The sequence below is a fragment of the Orcinus orca genome, chromosome 1 (assembly GCF_937001465.1).
Source record: "Orcinus orca chromosome 1, mOrcOrc1.1, whole genome shotgun sequence".
NCBI classification, from domain to species: domain Eukaryota; kingdom Metazoa; phylum Chordata; class Mammalia; order Artiodactyla; family Delphinidae; genus Orcinus; species Orcinus orca.
Genome location: NC_064559.1, coordinates 6,842,396 through 6,862,619, shown reverse-complemented (window position 1 = coordinate 6,862,619; position 20,224 = coordinate 6,842,396). Strand labels below are relative to the sequence as shown.

Below are 20,224 nucleotides of genomic sequence, written 5' to 3'. Positions count from 1 at the left end.
CAACACCCAGCTCTACCAACCACCAGTCCCTCCCATCAGGAAACTTGCACAAGCCTCTTAGAGAGCCTCCAGAGGGCAGACAGCAGAAGCAAGAAGAACTACAATCCCACAGGCTGTAGAACGAGAACCACATTCACGAAAAGGAGGACAAAATGAAAAGGCAGAGGACTATGTACCAGATGAAGGAACAAGATAAAACCCCTGAAAAGCAACTAAATGAAGTGGAGATAGGCAACCTTCCAGAAAAAGAATTCAGAATAATGATAGTGAAGATGATCCAGGACCTTGGAAAAAGAAGAGACACAAATATCGAGAAGATGCAAGAAATGTTTAACAAAGACCTAGAAGAATTAAAGAACAAACAAACAGAGATGAACAATACAATAACTGAAATGAAAAATACACTAGAAGGAATCAACAGCAGAATAACTGAGGCAGAAGAACGGATGAGTGACCTGGAAGACAGAATGGTGGAAAGCACTGCCACAGAACACAATAAAGAAAAAAGTATGAAAAGAAATGAAGAAAGCCTAAAAGACCTGTGGGACAACATTAAATGCAACAACATTCGCATTATAGTGGTCTCAGAAAGAGAGGAGAGAGAGAAAGGACCCAAGAAAATATTTGAAGTGATTATAGTCGAAAACTTCCCTAACATAGAAAAGGAAATAGCCACCCAAGTCCAGGAAGTGCAGAGAGTCCCAGGAAGAACAAACCCAAGGAGAAACACTCCAAGACACACAATAATCAAACTGAGAAAAATTAAAGACAAAGAAAAATTATTAGAAGCAACAAGGGAAAAACAACAAATAACATATAAGAGAACTCCCATAAGGTTAACAGCTGATTTCTCAGCAAAACCTCTACAAACCAGAAGGGAGTGGCATGATATATTTAACATGATGAAAGGGAAGAAACTACAACCAAGATTTCTCTACCCAGCAAGGATCTCATTCATTTGACGGAGAAATCAAAGATTTACAGACAAACAAAAGCTAAGAGAATTCAGCACCACCAAACCAGCTCTGTGATGAACACTAAAGAAACTTCTCTAAGTGAGAAACACAAGAGAAAAAAAGGACATACAAAAAAACCCCAAAACAATTAAGAAAATGGTAATAGGAACACACGTATTGATTAATTACCTTAAATGTGAATGGCTTAAATGCTCCAACCAAAAGACAGAGGCTCGCTGAATGGATACAGAAACAAGAGCCGTATATATGCTGTCTACAAGAGACCCACTTCAGACCTAGGGACACACAGACTGGAAGTGAGGGGCTGGAAAAAGTTATTCCATGCAAATGGAAATCAAAGAAAGCTGGAATAGCAATACTAATATCAGAAAAATAGACTTTAAAATGAAGAATGTTACAAGAGACAAGGAAGGACACTACATAATGATCAAGGGATCAATCCAAGAAGATATAACAATTATAAAAATATATGCACCCAACATTGGAGCACCTCAATACATAAGGCAACTGCTAACAGCTATAAAAGAGGAAATCGACAGTAACACGGTAATAGTGGGGGACTTTAACACCTTACACCAATGGACAGATCATCCAAACAGAAAATAAGGGAACACAAACTTTAAACGACACAACAAACCAGACAGATTTAATTGATATTCATAGGACATTCCATCTGGAAACAGCAGATTACACCTTTTTCTCAAGTGCACATGGAACATTATCTAGGATAGATCACATCTGAGGTCACAAATCAACCCTCAGTAAATTTAAGAAAACCGAAATCATAGCAAGCATCTTTTCAGACCACACTGCTATGAGATTAGAAATCAATTACACGGGAAAAAAAAAACAACATAAGAAACACAAGCACATGGAGGCTAAACAATACATTACTAAATAACCAAAAGATCACTGAAGAAATCAAAGAGGAAATCAAAAACTACCTAGAAACAAATGACAATGAAACACTACGATCCAAAACCTATGGGATGCAGCAAAAGCAGTTCTAAGAGGGAAGTTACAGCAATACAAGCCTACCTCAAGAAACAAAAAAAATCTCAAATAAGCCATCTAACCTTATACCTAAAGGAAGTAGAATGAAGAACAAACAAAACCCAAAGTTAGTAGAAGGAAAGAAATCATAAAGATCATTGCAGAAACAAATGAAATAGAAACAAAGAAAACAATAGCAAAGATCAATAAAACTAAAAGCTAGTTCTTTGAGAAAATAAACAAAATTGATAAACCTTTAGCCAGACTCATCAAGAAAAAGAGGGACAGGACTCAAATCAATGAAATTAGAAATGACAAAGAAGTTACAATGGACACCACAGAAATACAAAGCATCATAAGAAACTACTATAAGCAACTCTATGCCAATAAAATGGAAAACCTGGAAGAAATGGACAAATTCTTAGAAAGGTATAACCATCAAAGCCTGAACCAGGAAGGAATAGAAAATATGAACAGACCAATCACAAGCACTAAAATTGAAACTGTGATTAAAAATCTTCCAACAAACAAAAGTCCAGGACCAGATGGCTTCACAGGTTCTATCAAACATTTAGAGAAGAGCTAACACCCATCCTTCTCAAACTCTTCCAAAATATTGCAGAGGAAGGAACACTCCCACACTCACTCTACGAGGCCACCATCACCCTGATACCAAAACCAGACAAAGATACTACAAAAAAATAAAATTACAGACCAATATCACTGATGAATATAGATGCAAAAATCCTCAACAAAATACCAGCAAACAGAATCCAATAGCACATTTAAAGGATCATACACCATGATCAAGTGGGATTTATCCCAGGGATGCAAAGATTCTTCAATATACACAAATCAATCTCCGTGAAACACCATATTAACAAATTGAAGAATTAAAAACCATATGATCGTCTCAATAGATGCAGAAAAAGCTTTTGACAATATTCAACACCCATTTATGATAAAAACACTCCAGAAAGTGGACATAGAGGGAACCTACCTCAACATACTAAAGGCCATATACAACAAAACCCACAGCAAACATCATTCTCAGTGGTGAAAAACTGAAAGCATTTCCTCTAAGATCAGGAACAAGACAAGGATGTCCACTCTTGCCACTATTATTCAATATAGTTTTGGAAGTCCCAGCCACGGCAATCAGAGAAAAATAAATAAATAAAAGGAATACAAATTGGAAAAGAAGTAAAACTGTCACTGTTTGCAGATGACATGATACTATACATAGATATTCCTAAAAATGCCACCAGAAAACTTCTAGAGCTAATCAATGAATTTGGTAAAGTTGCAGGATACAAAATTACTGCACAGAAATCTCTTTCATTCCTATACACCAAGAACAAAAAATCTGAAAGAGAAATTAAGGAAGCACTCCCATTTACCACTGCAACGAAAAGAATAAAATACCTAGGAATAAACCTACCTAAGGAGACAAAAGACCTGTATGCAGAAAACTGTAAGACACTGATGAAAGAAATCAAAGACGATACAAACAGATGGAGAGATATACCATGTTCTTTGATTGGAAGAATCAACATTGTGAAAATGACTGTACTACCCAAAGCAATCTACAGACTCAGTGCAATCCCTATCAAATTACCAATGGCATTTTTCACAGAACCAGAACAAAAATTCTTAAAATTTGTATGGAGACACAAAAGCCTCTGAATAGCCAAAGCAGTCTTGAGGGACAAAACGGGGTGGGAGGAATCAGGCTCCCAGACTTCAGACTATACTACAAAGCTACAATAATCAAGACAATATGGTACTGGCACAAAAACAGAAATATAGATCAATGAAACAGGATAGAAAGCCCGGAGATGAACCCACGCACCTATGGTCAACTAATCTATGACAAAGGAGGCAAGGATATACAATAGAGAAAAGACAGTCTCTTCAATAATTGGTGCTGGGAAAACTGGACATCTACATGTAAAAGAATGAAATTAGAACACTCCCTAACACCATACACAAAAATAAACTCAAAATGGATGAAAGACCTAAATGTAAGACCGGACACTATAAAACTCTTAGAGGAAAACATAGGAAGAAAACTCTTTGACATAAATCACAGCAAGATCGTTTTTGACCCACCTCCTAGAGAAATGGAAATAAAGACAAAACTAAACAAATGGGACCTAATGAAATTTACAGGCTTTTGCACAGCAAAGGAAACCACAAACAAGACGAAAAGACAACCCTCAGAATGGGAGAAAATATTTGCAAACGAATCAATGGACAAAGGATTAATCTCCAAAATATATAAACAGCTCATGAAGCTCAACAGTAAAACAACAACCCATTCAAAAAAATGTGCAGAAGACCTAAATAGACATTTCTCCAAAGAACACATACAGATGGCCAAGAGGCACATGAACCGCTGCTCAACATCACTAATTATCAGAGAAATGCAAATCAAAACTACAATGAGGTATCACCTCACACCAGTTAGAATGGGCATCATCAGAATATCTACAAACAACAAATGCTGGAAAGGGTGTGGAGAAAAGGGAACACTCTTGCTCTGTTGGTGGGAATGTAAATTGATACAGCCACCATGGACAGTATGGAGGCTCCTTAAAAAACTAGAAACAGAATTACCATATGACCCAGCAATCCTACGATTGGGCATATACCCAGAGAAAACCATAATTCAAAAAGACACATGAACCCCAATGTTCATTGCAGCACTATTTACAATAGCCAGGTCATGGAAGCAACCTAAATGCCCATCGACAGACGAATGGATAAAGAAGATGTGGTATATCTATACAACAGAATATTACTCAGCCATAAAAAGGAACGATATTGGGTCATTTGTAGAGATGTGGATGGACCTACTGACTGTCATGCAGAGTTAAGTCAGAAAAAGAAAAACAAGTATCATATATTAATGAATGTATGTGGAATCTAGAAAAGTGGTACACATGAACTGGTTTGCAAGGCAGAAATAGAGACATGGATGTAAAGAACAAACATATGGACACCAAGGGGGAAAAGCGGGGGTGGGGGGAGGGATGAATTGGGAGATTGGGATTCACATATATATACTAATATGTATAAAATAGATAACTAATAAGAACCTGCTGTATAAAAAAATAAAATAAAATTCAAAGAAAACAAACAAAAAATAAGGAGTAAATGAGATATACAACAGTGATTCTCAAACTTTAATGTGCATGCGGATGACCTGCAGGTGTGCTTAAATGCAGACTCTGATTCAGTAGGTCAGGGGCAGGGACTGAGCTCCTTCCTTTCTGATAAGCTCCCAGTGATACCAGGCTGCTGCCCACAGCAGGAGGGGACAGACTGCTCAGTCCAGCTGACTGTTCCCTCCCATTTATGGATGTCTTATCTCCCTTACTGATCTCCCCTTCCTTGGGAGAAAAAAATATTTTTTTCAGTATTTGTATCCTCCGAAGTTCTAACCTAATCAGAATGCCTTCGATATGGTAGGCATTAAACACATGCCAACTGAATGAATGACATCCAGCTTTTAACAGTCATTACTTCTTCTATGGCTATAGACAGAATTGTTTCTTCTTTGAATTAGCTTATTTTAAATAGAAACGTATTTTTGAAAACTGAGAAATCAAAACAGCTTTCAATCTTCTTTTTTCAAATGAAGAAAAAAAATTGTATTTGCCTCATAATACAGAGCTTTTTTTCCTCAGGCTGACCTAATCATCTTTTTAAAAAATCCACGATTAACTTGTTAAAATTATCTTCTAATGATTCTTCCATTTTTTTGTAAATAATAATTTAATAAATCAAAGTAAGTCATCTGGTTTTCTGGGGAAGTTTTAAAATACCAAAAAAAAGTAATCATTTTCTTAGGATGTACCTTATACTTTTAAAGCAGCACGATAAAATTATAATGACATCTTAGGAAAGGTAACATTTAAAAAATAAGTCTGACTTTTAGATTAACGGCACCATTAAAAAAATCAAATATCATTGCTATCAGTAGGTAGCTCTTTTGCAGTTTCTCCGCTGATTTTCTGTGATCACCGTGACAAGTGACTAAGTATCTAGGGCTGGCTTCTACACTTGTAAATACTGTTAACCTGATTACATCTTTGTTCCATGCTGAGAAAAATGGTATTTTGATGTTTCAAGCACTCAAAAAAAGAACAAAGGTGGAGTATTATTTTCATTTCTAAGATGTTTACCTCTACGGTTTCATGGCCTTTTTGATGTTTTTGCGATGAGTTTGCCAATTACCAAAATAAACAATTATTTTTGAGTAACTAACGTAGGATAGTAACCAAGGATCAAGTTTTTAAGCAAACCGCCGAATTAAAACAACGTAACGGTCTTGCAAGTAAACATGGATAACCGGGTTTTCGCCTCCCCACACATTAAGCACATCAATCCTCCCGATATGGCGACCCGGAGCCCCGAGGCCCAGTCCCGCCTCTGACGCCGCGACCGCGCGCGCTGGCCGGGCTGGTACCGCAGCAGAGGCTAGGCCGGCGCACAGGGCTCTACGAGTTCCCTCTGGAGTTTGCTCTTTCGTCTTTATTAAAGTTGTTGTTTTTTCGTTTAAGACAATACACCAGGCGGGTAGCATAGCGCCGGCCACCGAGCAGGCACTTCGGAACCTGGAGGCTCGGAGAGAGCGGTACTGTCCTCGAGGTTGTCCTCCTACGTCCCCATTACGGAGGCAAAATGGTGGCCGCGAACGCCAGCCCCCTGGCCCGGGCGGGGTTTCGGCGCGGCAGGGGAGGAGCCCGCCAGACTCTAAAGGCCGGATCGGTCCTCACGCAGGCCCGCCCCGGGGCCCACAGCCCGAGAAGCTGGCGGCGTGGCGCCTGCGGCAACCAGAGCCCGGTCGAGGGATTGGAGGCGGCGTCCCCGAGACCGTGAACGAGGACGCCATTATGGCCCTCCCCTGCCAGCGCCTCGGCCACAACCCGCGCTGGAAGCGAGGCTCGGGGCTCGGAAAAAGGGACGAGGAAGGGGGTCGGAACCAGGGCCGGGCGGGAACCGAGAAGCGGGAGGGGCGGGAGGGGCGGAATGACTGCCGGGCGGGAGCGGAGGGGCGGGGCGGGGCGAGGCGAGGCGGCAGGAACAGGGGAGGGGGCCTCCCCGGCAGGGCGGGCGGCGGGACCTGGCTCGGTCAGCCCTCTCCCTGCGGGTGGGGTCCAGAGGTAGGGTGACCCACCCTGCCCGGAGCTCCCCCGTGCGGCCTGGGATCGCAGCGGGCGGCTAGGGCTGCGCTCCTGCGGCGCCTCTTACCTGTGCCTTCCCTGTCTCTGTCGTCCGCCATCTTGTTGCGGCGCCGTCGCCGGGGAGAGCGCTGTCGCTAAGCTATGTCGCGGCGTCCTGGACCCCTGCAGCCCTGCGGCTAGTCGGCCCTGGAGGATAGGCGGCTCCGAATCCCGAAGGAAGAAGACCCTGGGTGTGGGTGGGGGAGGGAAAGCTTGGAGCGCGCGCCCTCCCCCTTCCCGCCATGACCCTCTGGCGCCCGGGAGACCGGAAGCCCGGACCCGCCGCCCGCGACCACTGAGCCGCGTCGGGGGCTTCAGCCTATCCCTTTAGTACCGAGGCCTGAGCCCTGGTTTTTCTGGCGTGGAGGAAGTATTTAATAATAAAGTTCCGAACCCCTCCTTTCCCTTGTTTATGATCCGTTTGGGGACACAATGCTCTCCCCCTCCCCTCCAGTTTGTAGGATGTGGCGTTGCTCGATTTTTTTTTTACTGCATATTTTAAAACGCAATTGGAGAGATGGGTGCAGAACCCGAGTTCTGGGGTGACAGAACTCGGGTTCTGGGGTGACAGAGTTCTGGGGTGACAGAACCAGCCAGCAATCCCACCTCCTCTTCTTCCCGTCCACACCCCGCGGAGAGGCCGGACCTGCCCCACCTCTGGCCCCCCGTTTTCTCCCGTCCAGTGCTCGCCGCTCGCTCCCAGAGACGGGGACTGCACGGCGGGCGAGAGCTGGAGCTGGGACGGAAAACTGGGCCGGCGCGGAAGGAAACCAGAGCCATTAAACTGTTATTACTGGAGGAGCGGAATCGCTGTAGAAAAAACATGTGTAAAATCGGCGCAAACACTGCGTCGTCAAGGCTGCGATTTCTGATACAAAATAGAAGGTTCTCATAGCAACAGAAACGTGCCCATCTTACGCTCACTGTTACGTACATGAAATTTCTTGTGAAATTTGACAAGACCTCCAGTTAAAATTACTGGGAAGGAAAGTTTTAAATCTCGCTTTTCTAGAACTTCGAAGCCGTGGCATGATGTTAAGTTTTCGTCTTATTTTAAGGAAAAGTTCACTATACTAGAATATTTTCTTTTAAAAATGATGTTTGAGTAATATGCCTAATGGTATGGTTCAAACAAATATATATTTTCAAACGAGTTTTAGATGCTATTTAAATGCATGTGTGTACTAATTTAAATTACTTGATTTTATGTAAAAATCGATTATAAACTGTAAATATTAAGCCTTCAAAATAAAAGGTATTTAATGGTTTTACTGAGTTTTTATGTTCATATTATTCTGGTTCTGTAATCCCTCAGTAAACCCTAAAGAAAACTGACTAATATTCTTTATTAAAATATTTTTTCTGTAGGAGATACATGGTGCTGCGATCAGCATTCTCTCTGAAATTGACTATAAACAATTGAATCCACAAAATGGCTCATATTAGAAGATATATACTTACATAAGATGAATACAATCGTGAACAGTAAGGTCTTAATGCCGAAAAATAGGGGAAAGTAGTCATCAGCACTCATGTATATTTAAATTTCATAGTCATCATTGTCTAGCTATTGGTTTTTAAAAGATCCCTCTTTCCATATAGACGATGAAGGCCTTTGAAATAAACGTGGGAAACCCCAGCTTTAGTCTTCAGGCCTGCTACTGTGCCTTTTCATATGCTGCTTTCAGTTCCTTTTTATGGAATGACTTTCCCTCCTCTCTCTCTGCTCTAACATTCACCCTCCCACAGACACACATATGTCCCCTCCCTGTTGTCAGTGACCTCCTTAAAGGTCATGCACTCCTTGAAGCTTTCCCTATCAACCAGTTACTCTGAGGTACTATAGCCATACTGTAGACCCAAATCACGTTGATTTTCAGTGACTTGTTTCCCCCTAACAAACGGTAAGCTCTTGAGGACAGGAAGTGCTTTATTTGTCCATATATCCGCAGTGCCTAGAACAGCTTTTCAATGTTTATGTCTAAAATAATGTGCATTTTTAAAATTAGGACAGAATTTAGTATTCTCAATGACTTAAGAAACAAAGCTTTTCATTGTCTAGATTATTTCAAGCCACGTTTATCTCTAATATAATATCTCTAGCATATTTGAGGCAACACTCTAAATTTGGATGAGTAAAACAAATTTATGTTAATTAACTCCTCCCCCCCAATTAGATTTGAAGACTGGATCCTAATATATGCACCTTTTGTATACCCACAGTACCTATCCCAATTTGGGGCACATACTATGAGCTTAATACATACTTTTCAGTTGACTAATTAGCTGATTAGACATAAAAGTCTATAATAATTCTGGAAAACTTTCCACAAAGTGAAAAAAAATGGTTATCCAAGTGACAATTTAAGCCCACTCTGCCAATCAGTGGGGCCAGAGGGATGTGTACAGGTTATGTCTTTTTGCATGATTGAATTTATAGTGTTAAATCTCTTCTCACAGGCATCAGTTCTGTGCCCATGGGACACAGAAATGTTTCTTCTGAATACAGCTCACTCACTTACCTAAGGTGCGGGTAAAGTGGAAAGGGTAAGTGGTGTGAATAACGCAAAATGACAGTAAAAAATCTTCACAGCACCTTTACTGTCCTAGTATGGAGATTGTTGGCATCTCCTTGGACTAGGAATAATTTTTTTTTAAACTGGATTTTCCTCAGCCATTGCCCTGTACTGACCTCATGATCCTAGGCAAGGCATGTAATCTCTTTAAAACTTAGTTAACTTAGAAAAATGGAGATAGCAATGTCCAAGCTCCTTGCCTTAGAGTTTTCATGAGACTGAATAGATGTAACTGAAAGCTTTGAAAATTTTAGAGAACTTGCGAGGAATCCCCACTTCCATGTAGGAAGGAGTGCTTAGAGGTCAAACCCCAACTTCTTTTCTGAGATTCAGCTTCGACTTGGAGAGTTTCCTTTTCCAGTGCTTCAGCTACACGACCGGGAGGTGGTCTGACTCCAGGTCTTACACAGGTTACTACTAGAATCTGCTGCCTGCCTGATGTGATCTAACTTACATGATAGAGCTTCATCTTAAGTTTGTGGCCCCTTCCTGATTTCCACCTTGCCATTTTAAAATCTTACCAAGCATGAGCAGCCTTAAGCATATCTAGCTTCCTTGGGCTCTAGACCCAGGAAAATGAGACGCATGCTGTTACTTCTCTGATCTAATTCCAGTTTTCTAATGGAAGCTGCGTCCCTTCCCTGGATGATTAACATCAAGAATGTCCGGCCTTGGGGCTTCCCTGGTGGCGCAGTGGTTGAGAGTCCGCCTGCCGATGCAGGGGACGTGGGTTCGTGCCCCAGTCCGGGAAGATCCCTATGTGCCGCGGAGCGGCTGGGCCCGCGAGCCATGGCCGCTGAGCCTGCGTGTCCGGAGCCTGTGCGCCGCAACGGGATATGCCACAACAGTGAGAGGCCCGCGAACCGCAAAAAAAAAAGAATGTCCAGCCTTTCAAGGAAGACACTACTCCTACACTACCCCTACCCATAAGGCAAGTAACCTTACTCTGTGATCTCAAAAGGAGAACCTTATTAGAATACAACAGAATAAGAGTACAGTTTCATTACAGTTACAATAATAAAAATAACTCTTTAAATACTTTGTATATATTATCTCTTTTAATCTTTATGAGGCTGATAGTATCTCCGTTTTACAGGTGAAAAAGCTACATATTCACATTAATGGCCTGTTTAAGGTTTCAAAGCTGGTTGGTAAGAGCTGGCTAGGAATCTAGTTCTGATTCCAGAGCCACTCTGCTATCCTGCTTCTTTATAAATGTAAGATATAATCGTTATATTCTATTTCATAACCTGAATATTTAGAGAAGAATGTTAAGGGCAAAAATTCTGGGCGGAATTTGTCACCTTCCTCCCCCACTTTTTTTTTTTACTGCTTCAAAACATCAACCAAAGCAACTGGCAGAGACTCTTAGGAAATTTAAAGCAACCAGAGATAATGGCATGTATGTTTTCCTTGTCTGGACAAAGAATTAAGCTAAAGGCCTAGCAGGAGAGGAAGTGAAACCCACTCTTCTACCGGGCCCCAGTGGTCTGTTCACCTTCTTTTCTTTCCTTCCCACCTTCCTGCAAATTGAGGTTTCAGGTCTCTCAGTAATGAGGGAGAATTGTGTTAAAACCTTGGCTCTGGACAAGAGCATATTCAGTGCCAGAGTTCCTTCAGGCTTTTCAGGGAGACCCAGAGCAGGAAGCTGGAACTGCAGCACTTGTGGGCAGCTTGAAAGTAAATCTTACATGAAACCACAACTCTTAAAGCATTTGGAAAAATAACCTCCTGGCCCTACTTCTGGCAGAAATACATGTTTCTTTCTATTTCCCTTAAGAACACACATTGACACAACAAGTTACTGTTTAATTCATTGCTTAAGCATTTCCTGTTCTAAGCAGCACTTTTCAGGGACACTCATTGCTAAGCAACTTTTGATGAGTCCCTGTTCTTTATTCATTGAAAATCAGACCTGAAAGGGGAAGGGTGGTAGCTAACCCAGAGATTCAAAAAATGTTCATGATCTCTCGTACAACCTCTTACCCCTTAAGTGTGAAAATAGAGGAAAAGCTAGAATTATACAGGTAATTGACTTTGGAATAATTTTTTTTAGTTCCAGCTTCAAAAATAATTTGAACTTAACTTTCACTTCTTATCATGTTTACATTAGGAGATAGAACTGTATAGAAGAATTAAGCACGTAGCCTTAGGAGGTAAATGGACCCAGGATTGAACCTCAGTCATTAGCTATATGACTTTGGACATGTTATCCTCTCCTCTGTAACCTCGGTTTCCACATCTGAGGTTACACGGAGGTAAGGAGATGATTGACCAGGTGGGACATGGAGGCCACCTCTGCTTCTCCCTGGACTTCTGGACTGATTTAATTTTTTGAGACTATGGCCACGCGACTCTCTGCTGACTCTAGGGCCAATACTGATAATATTTAGAGCATTTACTATGTTCTAGGAACGATGCCCGGCATTTTACATCATCACAGTAACCTTATAAGAAGGACACTGATATGGTTCCCTTTTAAAGATGAACAAAACCAGAGTTAAGATCCCAAAATTTCTTCTCTGAGTGGAAAGGTGGCTCTTCTCTGCTGAGCTTCAAAGCCTTTCCTGAGATGCCTCCTCAGAACCTTATTCTAGATGTTCCATTTCCTCCTTATAACAAACCACTGGGACACGACTGCTTTCCTGCCTCTTGAAGGAGGCGTTGTCCAGTCAACGAGGTGAAGAGGGGACCTGTGAGGGGGCCGGAGCATCTTAATCTCTCTAGCTCCACCTTCCCTGCTACCCTTGGTATGACCATGTAGACATTTTTTTTTTTAATCTTAAGGGTTTCACTACTGGCCTATGGGGAAAGAGATAGGATAATAAAATTAACAAATGTGGATGTTATAAACGTCCTGGAAACTTAAAAAATTTTACAGACCTGGTTCCTGATTCATAAAGCCCTTGACTCTCTCTGAGATGGTAAGAGCCTGTGCCTGGCCTACCTGGCTCTTCCTTCACTCTGCCATTCCAATACCGCCACTACTGAAATTAATTTTCCTTCCCAGAGTTTATACAGATTAACAATAGTCCATGTGGCTCTTGCAGGACATAAATAAATAAATTTTTTAAAGCCTAGGAGACAGATAGTTTTATATAGACATACGGATTTTTAAAAAATTTCTATTGGATTATAGTTGATTTACAATGTTGTGTTAGTTTCAGGTGTACAGCAAAGTGATTCAGTTATACGTATACCTATGTTCATTCTTTTCCAGATTCTTTTCTCATATAGGTTATCACAGAATATTGAGTAGTGTTCCCTGTGCTACACAGTAGGTCCTTGTTGGTTATCTATCTTACATATAGTAGTTAATCCCAAGCTCCTGATTTATCACTCCCCCACCCCGTGTTTCCCCTTTGGTAACCATAAGTTTGTCTTCGATATCTGTAAATCTGTTTTTGTTTTGTAAATAAGCTCATTTGTGTTTTTTTCGGTTTTTTTTAACAGTACGCGGGCCTCTCACTGTTGTGGCCTCTCCCGTTGCGGAGCACAGGCTCAGGACGCGCAGGCTCAGCGGCCATGGCTCACGGGCCCAGCCGCTCCGCGGCATGTGGGATCTTCCCGGACCGGGGCACGAACCCATGTCCCCTGCATCGGCAGGCGGACTCTCAACCACTGCGCCACCAGGGAAGCCCCTTGTATCATTTTTTAAATTAGATTCCACGTATGAGTGATATCATATGATATTTGTCTTTGAGAGACATGTGGATTTTTTAATTTCAAATACTGAAAAGTAAATTCATACTATTATTTTGTATTATAGATAATTCCAATACTGTCTGCAGCTTTAGAATTGAGCAGAAAATGATCAGTGCTGTGCCTCATCTTGACTTTGTAGGCCTGGCCTGTGATTATGGCCATTTACCCTTAATAAAATGCCTGTGAATAGCAATCAGTTGAGACTGCCCACTCTCCTGCATTGGAGGCTAACTCTTTGAAAAAGTTCCGCATTATCTAGTAACTGCCCTAGAACAGAGATCTGCAACCCCTTCCCCAAGAGAGAATAGCACTAAGCAAAGCAATACAAACATAAAAAGATTTTTAAATCTTCACAGGTTTTGCTGGGTTTTTCTTTGTACTTTTTTTTTCTTTTTCAAGTCAGCTATATTTTCAAGAAGGGAAGGGAAGGTGTGAGATTGGGAGTGAAGAGCGGTGACAGGAAAGAGAGGTTAGGAAGTTATTTTTAGGAAGGCTTGGAGAGGAAGGGGAAGTCAATTACGTACAGGGAGTCAGGCAGGGAGGCTAAGCCAAAGGAAAGCTGGTTAACTGGGGAAGGGCTTACTTAGTCCTCTGGTCCCTCTTGTTTCTTCCCACACGTTCACAATTCTGACTCACCAAGTAGTGAAAGAAACACAGCTGCGAACTCCTGGGTGGGAGGCGTGACCTTGTTCATTTTAGCCTCCCTCTCCATTCTTGTAGAAGGAAGTTTCATTCAGTTCTCAGAAAATATTTGTGAATATTTTATGTCCTGTGTGCAGGACGGTCTGTTAGGCACAACAGGGAGTACCGAAACATGATAGCTGATAGCTGCTTTGCTTTTGCTGAGATACTTTTAGAGCTGGTAGTGTTAAACTAGCAATCTTTTGGGAATTCCCTGGCGGTCCAGTGGTTAGGACTTGGTGGTGTCACTGCCAGGGCACAAGTTTGATCCCTGGTCAGGGAGCTAAGATCCTGCAAGCCTTGTGGCCAGGCCAAAAAAAACAAAGAAACTAGCAATTTTGGGGGTTTGGGTTTTGGGGTTTTTTGTCATCCAATCTCTTGGTCCCGAAGTTTACTAATTATTGGCCCACAGAACTCAAATACCCACCCACCCAAGCTACTTTCTCCTTCATATGATGTATAGTGTGTACTATACCCTTGCCGTAGTCTCAGTGTAGCCAACAGTGGTTTGTATCTACAGTATGTGATCAATTATTAGTTATCCAGAACACCATAGAACTGTGTCATTGGATTGAACTAATGGTGTCTTTTCTCCAGGAGATAAGAGGTTGCAAATTTAACTAATTTGACTAAGTCTATTTACTAGGTTGTTTTTGTGTGTTGGTTTGTTTAGGCCGCTCTGTGCAGCTTGCGGATCTTAATTCCCCAACCAGGGATTGAACCTGTGTCCCTGCATTGGGAGCGTGGCGTCCTAACTGCTGGACTGCCAGGGAAGTCCCTCACTAGGTTGTTTTATTTCAGTGCCTGGAGTGGGTTCCAAGGCCTTTGAATTCATAGACCTTTAACTAACTAGAATATTAACTAGAAATTTAGTACTAACTATGGCTTACATCTCATAGAGGAGTGTGTATTGTAATCATACGATGATGTTTTTCATGGAAAAAAAATATACAACCAAGAATGTAATAAATACTTTTAAAATTGATGTCCACAAACACAAAACCCTCCCTGGATGATCTTAAATGACTATGCCTATACAAAAATAAGGCTTAAAGCGTATCTTCTTTTTAATGGCCTTCTCTTTAAAATGTGAGTGATATGAGTGTCCAGTAGACTGTGTTCTTTCTTTACATTAGTTATTTTTAAAGAATAATCACTTTAAGAAGGAACAGCGTAAGGGGATAGCCAGGCACAAGAATCTTGAATTTTATTTCTGTTTTTGCTCTAATGTTATTTAGGAATATCTACTGCTGGAATTTCTGTGGATTTATTAGACTTCTATGCCTCCATTTCTTTAAAATGGGTATAACGTTTTTACCACTTATGCTCTGAAGTCTTAGGATGAGAATTATGATCTCTTCCATTAAGTATCACTTGCCTAGTAACACCACGAACAGAATTTGAGGATCAAACATGTTGAATAGGATCACTATCTTATCTTCATAATGTGAAAAGCAAATTTTATATCCAATCCAGGGTGTATACACCTATATGCCGTCCAAATCTATCGTACTCTCATCTCTGTCTGGTCTTGAGCTATCCTGGCAATGAATACTTCTTTATACCCCATAGCAAAATATCACTATTAAAATAAAATGAATGAGAAAGATATCAGCTCTATATAATCCTAGTTTTAAACAACTGGCCTCAATACCATTCTTTGTTTTTATCAATAGACTTTATTTTTTAGAGCAGTTTTAGGTTTACAGGAAAATTAAGCAAAAAGTAAGAGTTCCCATATACCTCTTTTTAGCTCCCTCTACACACAGTTTCCCCTACTATTAAAATCATGCATTAATATGTTCTTTTTTTATTACATTTAAATAGTTGGAGACAGCTATTGCTTTGGTGAATAAGAAAATAAGTATTCTAGTGATCTTAAGGAGATTGACCTGCTGGCTACTGACAGAATTTCTTTGGCACCATTTACACACAGACTAAAGTTATTTTATTTGGTAAGAATTCCCGTATTTAAATAGCTACTCAGCCAGTTGGGGGCACAGTTTGTAACCAAACATGATAAAGGAAGCACTAAACTTGTAACATTAAACTATAGACTGAGGTTCTACCCCTAACTTCCCTTGGTTAGTAGGTTTGGCTGTGTCTCTTAACCTCTGTGAAATTCTGGGATGGATTAGAAAAGCTAAAACAGTCCTTCTCCATTCTTTCATGAATTTCATAATCCCTTGTTCCCAAAGTGAGTAGAAGACTATTTTAAGTGGCTCAACTATGTGTGTGTGTGTATGTGGTTTTTTTTTTTATACTTAGTTCTGTTTTTATTTTAGTGTGTATTAAAAAGTCTAGTACCTTGGACCCATGATTTCACAAATGTCGTCGCTTAAGATGAGATTGGTTTTGGGGTTTTTAAATTAGTTAATTTATGTCAAATTAAGGAAAATGTTAAGTATCTAATTATAGAAATAACAGGGATATGACAAAAACCAGAAGTAAAGAGCATGGAATTCCCTGGCAATCCAGTGGTTAGGACTCTGCTGCGCTTTCACTGCCAAAGGCCCAGAGAATTAAGATCCCACAAGCCTCAGCGGAGGGCTAGGGTGGGGCGGGGTAACTGAATAAGGTTTGGTAAACACTGGATTAATTAATGTACTAACCCATTTGAGAAATTGTTTCAAGTGGGGCTGTGTCCCACAACTCTTTTTTGTAACCTGTACTCTAAATAATTTGGCTCAATTAATGAAACTTAGAATTTACAGGAGGAAGACAATACAAGAAGAAAAGTATTTTATTAGAGAAATGCCAAGAAGTTAGGGAGCGCAGCACAATTAAATCTAATCCCAAAATACCTTCACTATTTCTGGAAATTAGACAAAATCTACAGGGCCGATTTGTGAGTAAAGGGAAGGGCTAATTAAATCTATCTTAAAGTTTTTCAGGCTCTAACAATTTCCTCACATTATATGGCTTGTAACTTGATAAATTAGCCATGAACTTATCCTAGTGTTTGAGTTAATTCACAGCTCTTTCTCAAGTTAAATGCTGTCATGATTCTATCAGTAGGCAACTCCATTCTGCATGGTACCAACTGAACTGGCTTTTTATTTGGGAGGAGAAGAGACGTTTGACTCTCATTTTTATATCAGTATAAGGCTTCCTCTGTCATCTCAAGTATCTAAAGCATGTGACTCTTTCTTTAATCCACATATGGAACGTATAAGGCCAAAAAGAGTAATACATTTTATTCATCTCCGTAACCCATGTATCTTTGCCCAATGCCTGAAACAAATACTTGTTGAGCCAAAAATTGAAATAAGTTAATTATGAATAAACCATGATCCTGTTCTGGTAAAGAGACACTTAAAATATCAGTCATTTGAAATTCTTTCATCTGTCCAATTTTCTGGATTTTCCATGCCCCACTGGTGTAAATCGGAAGGCAAAGAACTTGGATTGTGTCTCAGTTCCCAACCATAAGTTATAATATAGTACTCATTTAGAGAGTGGACAGAAGGTGCCTCACTTGAATAATTATTTCTGTGGTGTGCAAAGCTGCTGTTGAAAATATGTGCTATTCCATGCAATGTCCTGTATTTAAAGGTTCATTTAATAACCTCTTATTAAGTTTGGATAGACTTCACTGATGAATGTTTATTGTTTCTTTGCCAGAAAGCAAAATCTGTCTTTTTTTCCCTTAGCTCTTGGGAGCTATCAGTCCTTGATTATAGTAATCCACTTTTTTCAGGTACTTAGTTAATACCTATTGCCTCTGTTACTTTTGTAAATGACAATAGCTAATATTCAGAATCCTATGGTGCTAGGCCCACTGCTAGCATATAGGACTTTAACACTCACAATGATCCTATGAGGTATATGCTATGATTATTCCCACTTGATGTTTTAGAAAACTGTGGCCCAGAGAAGTGAGATTCCTTGTCTTTTGACCAAACTGAGACATGAACTTAGGTAGTCTGACCCTAAAACCTGTGCTATTGCTGCTCTTCTATGGTTGTGTCCTTAATTCTCCTATTTTGCATCATGTTTTACAAATAAAACTTTCAAACTATTTTCCAAAGGAGAAAGGTTAATGTTCCTAAATTTATAAACCAATTTTATGGTGAGTCCTTCTGTGAGTTTTTTTTCAATCCTCTGTATTGTACTCAAAAAATGCATTCCTAAAATGTATCTGTTTTTGTATTCTTTTTTTTTTTTTTTTTTTTTGCGGTACGCGGGCCTCTCACTGTTGTGGCCTCTCCCGTTGTGGAGCACAGGCTCCGGACGCGCAGGCTCAGCGGCCATGGCTCACGGGTCCAGCCACTCCGTGGCATGTGGGATCTTCCCGGACCGGGGCACGAACCCGTGTCCCCTGCATCGGCAGGCAGATGCTCAACCACTGAGCCACCAGGGAAGCCCTATATTTGTATTCTTATGGAAAGATTTGCTTGATGTGATGTGCCATTACTTCAAGTTATAATACAATAACCATCTGTCATTCTCTTCTTCATGTTCATGGATTAGATTATATGATTTAAGGACACACATTCATGGTTTCTTCCCTAAATAATCATGCCTACAGCTGGGGCACCCTAGCAACTAATTGTGTGCTCCAAACAAGATTTTAAAAGTAGGGCACTAAAGGAGGCCCTAAGCTGCATCCCTTCTCCTGAAAGCCACTGTGGTCCTGGGGAATGAGTCCTGGGCACAGTGACAAGAGTTTTTATCTGGCACACCAGCTCCCAGGGTTTCAAATGACAGAATGACAGGGTGTTAACCCAAGTTTCTAAGTCTGCCATTGTAAATCTACTGAACACAGAGGGAATAGTTATGAACGTAGCTTCTGTCCCCCATCCTTTCTAGTTATCTACCAGTCTAGCCATGTGCGCATCTGCACCCCCAAACATTTTATACATTAACTGTCCTCTCTTCTCCACCTAAAGATTTTAAGAAAATGCATATTAGTATGTGTTAAGTACTGAAGCCTCAAAATTAATAGGTTTGTAACTGATGCTATCACAGACAAATAAATAAGAATATATCACCTTAGTTTATTTATTTGCACATGTAGATATATGCATGTATATATGTATTTTCTGCTGTAGAGAAAGGATATAACGAACCTGAAACAGAGGATAGATAATTTTATACAAATGCATAATCAGTTTATGCATGTTCTTCTTTTTCTTGTTGTTGTTGCAACTGCTGTCACTGCTTTCCATGACTTGGTATCTTAGATTGAATTTCTGCTCTTGCTATGTTTAGAAACTATTTTTATCTTGGCCAACTGACTTAATATGGAACCATGTGAGTGTTGCTATTTTTAAATATATAATAGTCATCCCTAGAACCCATTTAAAGCCCTGTAGAAGACCATTGTGTGCCTATCCCACTCCACTGCACATGTTCAAGGATGTAAGATAATGATTTTTAAAAGATAAACATTTACTGAGTTCCTACTGTATGCCAGGCAGCAGGCTGTGTACTTTCATGATTTTTTACTTACTAACAACAACAAAAAAAGCCTGTGTTGCTAGAGACTTCTTGCCTTACCAAGCATATTGTACTTCTACATGTAATGATAAAGCTGTGTACTGAGTGGAATGAGCGTGAGTATTAACTCCAGTCAGTCCTGAGTTCAAATCCTATCTTTTTTTTTCTAAGAAGATATCTAGGGGGCTTCCCTGGTAGCGCAGTGGTTAAGAATCTGCCTGCCAATGCAGGGGACAAGGGTTCGATCCCTGGTCTGGGAAGATCCCACATGCCGCGGAGCAACTAAGCCCGTGTGCCACATCTGCTGAGCCTGTGCTCTGGAGCCCATGAGCCACAACTACTAAAGCCTGCGTGCCTAGAGCCCGTGCTCCGCAACAAGAGAAGCCACCGCAATTAGAAGCCACCGCAATTAGAAGCCTGCACGCAGCAATGAAGACCCAACACAGCCAAAAATAAATAAATAAATTAATTAATTAACTTTTTTTAAAAAAAAGAAGATATCTAGGATGTAGGGACCCTAATACAATGTTAGCCAATATTTATTTATTTATTTATTTATGGCTGTGTTGGGTCTTCGTTGCTGCTTGCGGGCTTTCTCTAGTTGTGACAAGCGGAGGCT

At 40.6% G+C, this 20,224-nt stretch overlaps 1 protein-coding gene and 1 long non-coding RNA gene across 2 annotated transcripts in view; one reads left to right on the top strand and one right to left on the bottom strand.

Moving 5' to 3' along the window:
* EFCAB2 (EF-hand calcium binding domain 2) overlaps positions 1–7,367 on the bottom strand; it is a 146,504-nt gene extending 139,137 nt beyond the window's left edge. Inside the window, exon 1 of the mRNA XM_004284522.4 lies at positions 7,230–7,367. Within this exon, the coding sequence (XP_004284570.1) occupies positions 7,230–7,260 (31 nt within the window). The 5' untranslated portion in view covers positions 7,261–7,367. The remainder of the gene's footprint in view (positions 1–7,229) is intronic.
* LOC117198351 (uncharacterized) lies at positions 7,048–8,469 on the top strand. The gene is made up of 2 exons (XR_004479472.2): positions 7,048–7,735; positions 7,775–8,469. It is a non-coding gene; the product is annotated as an uncharacterized LOC117198351 (long non-coding RNA).
* The last annotated feature ends 11,755 nt before the right edge of the window (positions 8,470–20,224 follow it).